We start from the raw sequence: 7,208 nt of genomic DNA, 5'->3' as shown, positions 1-7,208 counted from the left end.
AGCGCACAGAGATACACGAATCCCATTCATTCACACGCAACACAGGCTAGTCGTTTGATTTCTAACCAATCCCATAATAGCATGGACAAAAGGATGCCGTTAGCCAGCTACTCTTGGGTTAAAATAAAGACTAAAGCCTATCTTACTAAAAGGTCTATTCAGACATGAATCTCTGCATGCTGAGCGTTAATAAGCCTGTGGTGCGCCTGTCACTCTTTAAGCGCTCATCTTTATTCTAGGCTACGAATATAATAAACTTCGCATCTGTTGTTCGAATTTTGGTTTTTAGAAAGTCCACAATATATATTCTCTTTGTGCTGATGTCAAATACTCTTTAAACTTTATACTTTAAGACCGTAATTTGTTGTCGTTATTTCGGTATCCTCTGTATTAATAGATATATATCTGGTTTCGTTTTTTGTTTTTAAATCTTAATATAGCTCTCTATTATCATCATCTTTTTTTTTTACCATTTTGAAAATCATTTGATTCGAAATAGCTTCGAAGGTGTGCAAAATCTGTGGTGTGGTCGATACACTCAGTTCATTGTCACGTTTAGATCAAGTAGGTAAAAACAACAGTTCATATCTTACAGGTGAGTCTTGGTAGCAGCACGGTCGGTCAGTGGGGAGGGGGGGGGGGGGCGTCCAGTACAATGCGCGAGGAGGTGACAGCCGAGGCGCTGCCATGTCTGTGGAGGTTGTGGGGGGGGGGGGGGGGGGGGGGGGGGAGATGGGAGAGAGGGGGAGGGTGGGGGGGGGGATGGTGGTAGTGTTGTTGGTGGTGGTGATGGTGGGGGTGATTCCCTTGGAATTCTCTCGTCTCTATTTTACAGTTAAAGTCTGTTATTTTTCTTAAAGTTCAGTTTTTTGTTTGCGTGGTTCATGTATTTTTTCATCATCTCTTTTCGCTCTTCTTCTTCTTCTTTTCCGCCTCCGCCGCCGCGTGCGGCTCCGCGTCAGTCGTCGTCTCCCTCGTCGCCCCCGTGCGGCCCCTCGGGGAGCAGCTCGGAGGCGCGCTTCTCTCTACTCCTCTCCTGGATCTTCCTCATCTCGTCCGCGTACTTACAGAAGGTGTTGCCGAATTTGGACCACACTTTGCACGGCACCGTGATGGAGTTCCGGTAGGTGGGCTTCACCTCGCTGACCCGCATGAAGACGCCGTATTTATTGGAGCCCACATCGAAGAAGAAGCGCTTGTTGTCGACCGTCAACGAGGTGCCCTCGGGCAGCTCCGCCGGCTCTTCGTCTACCCCGTAGTCGTCGATGAGTTTGGCCAAAGCGTCGCGGAACTCGATCAGCCCCTGGGCCGGTAGAGCGATGGTCTGGCCTTGTGCGCTTCCCAATCCGGGCCCCCGATTAACGGTCTGTCGGATCCTGAGGAACCGCCCCCTCTGGTTCTCTTTCAGATCCATGTAATATTTCCGATTCTCCCGTACCAGAAATTCGCTCTTGAGCGCGCGTCGAGGCTCATCCTGCACAATGTCCGGGTTGCTCGGGCCTAGCTGGGCGTAATGTTCGATAAAGTCGCCGAGATAATCGCGGAACTCCACGGCCACAGACATGGAGAGAGTGAGGCGGCTCTTATTTCCCCCAGCCCCGACCTCGGCTATCTTTAGGAAGCGGCCTTTAGCATTCTGCTTCACGTCCAGGTAGAAGCGCTTGTTCTGGATGTCGACGCGCTTCGAGGCGAGCTCTTCGGTGTCGTGCTGCAGACGCGACACGGCGCCCATCGCGCCCGGAGGCAGCGAGCCGGGGCCTGCCGCGGGCCCTCCGTGGTCACTGCCACTGTCTCTGTCCGCCATGATGCTGCCTCCCTGCTTACCTTCCACCGTCTCCCTCTGCCTGCTGCAACCTCGACTGCCTGTCAAACCACTCCGCCGCTCTATCGCGAGACTCGAGGCTCAGATGAGAACTAAGAATTAGAAAAAATGAAAACCGCTACTGTAATGGGTTATAGTCCGCTGGAGCAGCGGGGTGCGTTCAAAACACACGCGTCTTGCTGCCTTTAACGTTGTGTGTGATACGAGAAGGCATATAGACTTATAGACATATAGAGACATATATATATATATATATATATATATATATATATATATATATATATATATATATATATATACAATCACACATAAATACTTATGGCCATGTAGACTTATAGACACATATACATATGCATAAAGACATAAAGCCATATTTATTTTTATACTTTCAATTATGCAAAATAGGAGCTCATGAATGCAGGTGTTTGGAGATTAAACCTACATGAGTGATGGTTACCTTGGAACATATATTTAATGAAAATAAACCTGCAATTTTCTATATATACAAACCAAAAACCAGAATAAGCGAATAGTTCCCATGCCATCACAGAGCACACACTGATCTGAGTCTGCTCCGTGCAGTAATGAAAGCCTTTACAACAACCGTTGCATATTCGGAACATTGTTTTTTTTGTGCAGGGTTGGCCTCTTGAACCGTTTATTAATTAGAACAAAAACTAGATGGCTAATTTCTGCTTTATTAACTGAAAGAAGTGAGACGACTGGATTAAACTAGAAGGCTAATTAGGCCACAATGTAAGTTTGTTGAGCAACTTAAGTTCAATCACTGAGGTTCCACAACGCCACAGGCTGCAAAACCCTGTCCTTAGGTGGGAATGAATTCAGCATGCGCTCGGAGCCATTTCTTTACCAAAATGGTGAGGGTTATCTGAGGGTTCCGGCTAGGTTGAGGTCTCACATCAAAGTAGATGTTTGCGTGCTTTTAGCAGGCAATGGAATGGTTCAGCACCACGGTGGACAAAATGGAGAGACCAACGCAGAGATACAACTAAAGCTAAAAGCAGAGACTAAATGCTCAAAATAACTTACCTTTCCATTGGCACATATTTAATTTTAATTGGTGCAATGATAATGTCATTAGGACATTGATAATGTCATTATATGACAATGATAGCATCGGTTTATGACAATAATAGTACAATGATACGATCATTCTATAACAATGATAGTGTCAGTATGTGACAGTGAAGGTGTCTGTATGCAACCGTATATTGAGTGTGAATGCCCATACAGGCCCACCGTGATGATGAGCAGTTGAAGTGTGAGGCAGACCAGGGTGAGGCAGGGTGTAAGGTATCCAGTTGAACAGTTTAAGATAATTAGATTATCTCAAAGTAAATAATGTACAAATATAAAAATGGACAATAGCAAGAACGAATGTGCAATCATAAGGATCTAAATAGGAATATTATTAATATTATTATTACAATATTACATACATTAAATTGCCCATTTAGACAGATGTCACCTCTGAATATGTTAATACACAAAGATTGTATTTAGATTAAAGTTGAATGCTGAATATAAAAGATATATTGAAAAACAGCCTCCAGGTAACCTGATGGGTAATACGGACAAAGTGAATCAGTACGTGTGTGATTATTCATTTATTTTTCTGATTCATGACGCCTGCCTTTGTGTGCGTTTGTATGCAAAGGAAACATATTGTTAAATGAGCTTTATTAAATAATCAAAAGTGAGCAAATTAATGAATGAATTGAATAACTAATAACTAATTATTAGGTCATAATAACCTGTACACTTATATATAATGACAGTAGAAATACCCAACATAACAAAGTTGTAAAACATAAAGGTTTTTCGGTTATACTTTAAAACTAATAAAAGTCAAACAAGCACTAACAGGATAGAAGGCTTCCGCAAGGAATACATGATTACATATTTCTCTACATGCTGTCATGTACTGAGGTGAGATGTTTGAGAGGAATGTGTGTCTGTGTCTGACCAGTAGGGGGCAGCGCTCTTTCTCTGGAGACCCTCCACCCAACAAACACTCACTGTGCGCGGGTCGGGTGAATCAGGCTTTGGATATAGGCTCCAAACCGAGTGAGTTATTTAATGACGTCATGTTCATGGTTCAGGGATGATGTCCTCAGATCACCATAGCGGCCACCTTTATGGTGGCTGGCCTTCCTTTGACCTGGTTTAACTTTAATTAGTCCACTTAAAAGTGAATGAACCGATGGGCAGATGGATTAATGGGTAGCGCGACGAGCAAAAGGCCATTAGACACGTTTATTTATTTATTGTTTTCTATTGAACTTTTAGACACAATTCCAGTGTTAATGTTCTGGCTTTGAGTCACAATCTAAACCACAATAGATGTGTAGGCTCGTCGATGAGTTCATTGTTTCCATCCTTGACTCGAGTCTCAGCCCATTTAGCGTCGCCCATTCAGACCCTTCCGAAGTCGATAGGTTTCAGCACCACGGACAGCGGCGGCGTCCTGAAGGTAGCATTGATCCGCCGCACGACCCGTAGCTCCACACAGCAGCCTCCAGGAAAGGAAAAACCTAAACCACGTCGACAGTGTTGCCAGATTGGGTCAGTTTTTCCGCCCAATCTGGCCCAATCTGGCAACACTGCACGTCGACACTTAAGGGATTTCTTGTCGTGAACTTGATGCAGAGTGTAATCGCTTCTTATTGGTGGGCTCCATCGTCACCCTGCCCTGGCAAAAGGGAATTCGCTCTATATATAAGCTACCCAAACCGACCTATGGAATTTCATTTAAATATTACATATCTATATATTATATATTAAATATCATCTATTTATTAAATGTATGGATAAATATGGCTATGAAATAAATAAACGAGGCAATAATTATATTAATATATAATTTCGTCAATGTATGGAAATAAATAAATACGTTTTTAACTGAAAAATTACGTTTTTTCAAAAGGACTACTTTTATTTCAGGTGACTCTTATTTCATAATTCCACATTTATTTATTTAAAGCCACATTTATTTCATAATGCCACATTCTATCTGTTATAAATAAGTGGGCGTGGTTACCTCCGAACAGAGCAGGCTGATTGTCGGCTTTCCAGCACTGTGCTTGAAGTAACCTTAACTTCTGGGTCAGCTTCCACACGATACTCAATCTGTCTCAAACTAATGAAGACTTCTTCTTCATGTCCCTATCTTGAGGAGCACTTATCCGCCTGAGTATTTCCAAAAAGTCTTCACTGCGGGTCAGAAGAGTGTCCGCTGATGATGCTGTTAGCATCTCGGAGCCCATCGATGTCTTCATTTTGTGACAATTACAGCGTCAGGATGTTCAGTGATTCAGTACTGTTGCTCTGGTCTGAGATGACCACTCCCACTCATTTTAATATACCAGACGGATATGTGGCATTATGAAATATAATTCCCATGAAATAAAAAGCTGTATTTAAATAGTCCTTTTGTGAAATAGAAACTGATTTATTTATTTATTTTCGTGCTTAATTGATAATTGTATTCTTATTCTGTTCATTTATCTATCACTGATTTATTTAATTTATAGCCCTTTTTATTGAATATTGATTCAAATGGCATCCCTTGGTTCACTCTTGTATCTTATACATCACGACAGATCAAAGAGCCGCGCTCTGACCTCTAGCGAAGGGCGCTCGGTGGGCTGACGGGGGAAGTCTGGGAGGAGAGAATCTTGTGAATGACTTGATGGATGGATGTGGGGGGGGGGGGGGGGGGGGGGCTGGGACTACCGTAGGAGTCTGAGCGCATATGACGCCGAGCTCTAATTTCATTGGTGGATATATATTCAATGAAAAAAGTCATCTTATTAGCAGTAACCGAGCAGGATAGGAAAGAGTTCCCCCTTCTGTGATTTACCGGTTGACACGATTGGTTAAAAACGAGGTTCGAGCGATGTGCAACAAGAACCATACTCACAGACCCATAGCCTACTCACAAATATGCCGTGAGCAATTTATGACACAGCCGCGCGCACGTGCGCGCGCAAACACACATGCGTGTGTGTGTGTGTGTGTGTGTATGTGTGTGTGTGTTTGTGTGTGTGCCTGTGTTTGTATGTGTGTGTGTGTGTGTGCCTACGTGTGTGTGTGTGTGTGTGTGTGTGTGTGTGTGTGTGTCTGTGTGTGTGTGTGTGTGTGTGTGTGTGTGTGTGTGTGTGTGTGTGTGTGTGTGTGTGTGTGTGAGTGTGTGTGTGTGTGTGTGTGTGTGTGTGTGTGTGTGTGTGTGTGTGTGTGTGTGTGTGTGTGTGTGTGCGTAAGGACATCCACCACCTAGCCACTTCATATCGCTATGTACTAAACCCTGACTCCATTGAGAGAATTTCGCAGCGTTAGTCATCGCGACAAAAAACAGTACCCGCAGTGTGTAGTAACCAGCCGCCCCCCGCGCGCCCTCACTACCGCCACGCACATCGAGGACATGCGTGACGCGCTCTGCCTGCCCGGACGCCCGTAGAGTAGCGCAGCTTACATCGCGTCTACATTTGCGTGATACCACCGCAATCCTGCGTTCGGTAACCAAAGTCCACCGCCGCCGCTGTGGGTCACATGCGATTGCGCCGTTCGCTGGTTGGGTGAGGGCTCGGGGGGGGGGGAGGCTGCTGCTGGGCTCGTGGGTGGGGGGGGGGGGGGGGGGGGGGGGGGAGTCGGGCGGCCGGGCTGCCGGGGTCATTAGTGTTTGCGCAGGACGTGGCGTCGAGTCGACGCCAGTGACCGGCCAGGTGATGTTTGCTCATGTGAGCCGTTCGCGTCTGAGGCGCGCGGGGGACGCGGAGGGAGGGCGCGCGCTGTTGCATTGCCTCGCCGGATAGCCGCTCTACGTTTCTTCTCTCCCCTGATTTTGTTTTTGGGGTTATATGACCCTGATGAGAGGATTTGAGACTTGCACTTTTTCCTGACCGGAGGTGGATGTATAGGACAGACCCGCGCGCGCGTGTGTGAGGCGTGCGTTTATCCTTCCGTGGTGATTCCGTGTGCACGCGCAATCGGCGGGCTGAACAGTTTTTTCTTGTCAAAGAGGCAATGCGCCCACCCATGCGATGCTAGCCTATTAGTGGCAGAGAGAGAGAGAGAGAGAGAGAGAGAGAGAGAGAGAGAGAGAGAGAGAGAGAGAGAGAGAGAGAGAGAGAGAGAGAGAGAGAGAGAGAGAGAGAGAGAGAGAGAGAGAGAGAGAGAGAGAGAGAGAGAGAGAGAGAGAGAGAGAGAGAGGAGAGAGAGAGAGAGAGAGAGAGAGAGAGAGAGAGAGAGAGAGAGAGAGAGAGAGAGAGGGAGGGAGGGAGATCAAGACAGAGACAGAGAGAGAGGGAGAGAGAGGGAGTGAGAGCGGCGGTTTAATGTAGGGCCCTGAATTAGAGAGGTGAGG

The 7,208-nt window shown here is 45.9% G+C and overlaps 2 protein-coding genes across 4 annotated transcripts in view; one reads left to right on the top strand and one right to left on the bottom strand.

Moving 5' to 3' along the window:
- Positions 1-730: 730 nt before the first annotated feature.
- purab (purine-rich element binding protein Ab) lies at positions 731-1,879 on the bottom strand. Its single transcript, XM_030367469.1, has one exon. It carries the CDS (start codon positions 1,802-1,804, stop codon positions 959-961), a length of 846 nt encoding a protein of 281 aa, XP_030223329.1. The 5' UTR covers positions 1,805-1,879; the 3' UTR covers positions 731-958.
- Positions 1,880-7,093: 5,214 nt separating this feature from the next.
- nrg2b (neuregulin 2b) overlaps positions 7,094-7,208 on the top strand; it is a 44,970-nt gene continuing 44,855 nt past the window's right edge. For all 3 annotated transcript variants that reach the window (XM_030369098.1, XM_030369099.1, XM_030369097.1), the window contains exon 1: positions 7,094-7,208. This exon is cut by the window's right edge and continues 750 nt beyond it. The gene's annotated coding sequence lies outside the window, so the exon portion shown is untranslated.

The sequence above is a fragment of the Gadus morhua genome, chromosome 10 (genome assembly GCF_902167405.1).
Source record: "Gadus morhua chromosome 10, gadMor3.0, whole genome shotgun sequence".
NCBI classification, from domain to species: Eukaryota; Metazoa; Chordata; class Actinopteri; order Gadiformes; family Gadidae; genus Gadus; species Gadus morhua.
This window is presented reverse-complemented; position numbering and strand designations above follow the sequence as displayed.

Coding starts and splice junctions, on each gene's coding strand:
- purab (XM_030367469.1), bottom strand. CDS start 1,804: ATGGCGGACAGAGACAGTGGCAGTGACCACGGAGGGCCCGCGGCAGGC.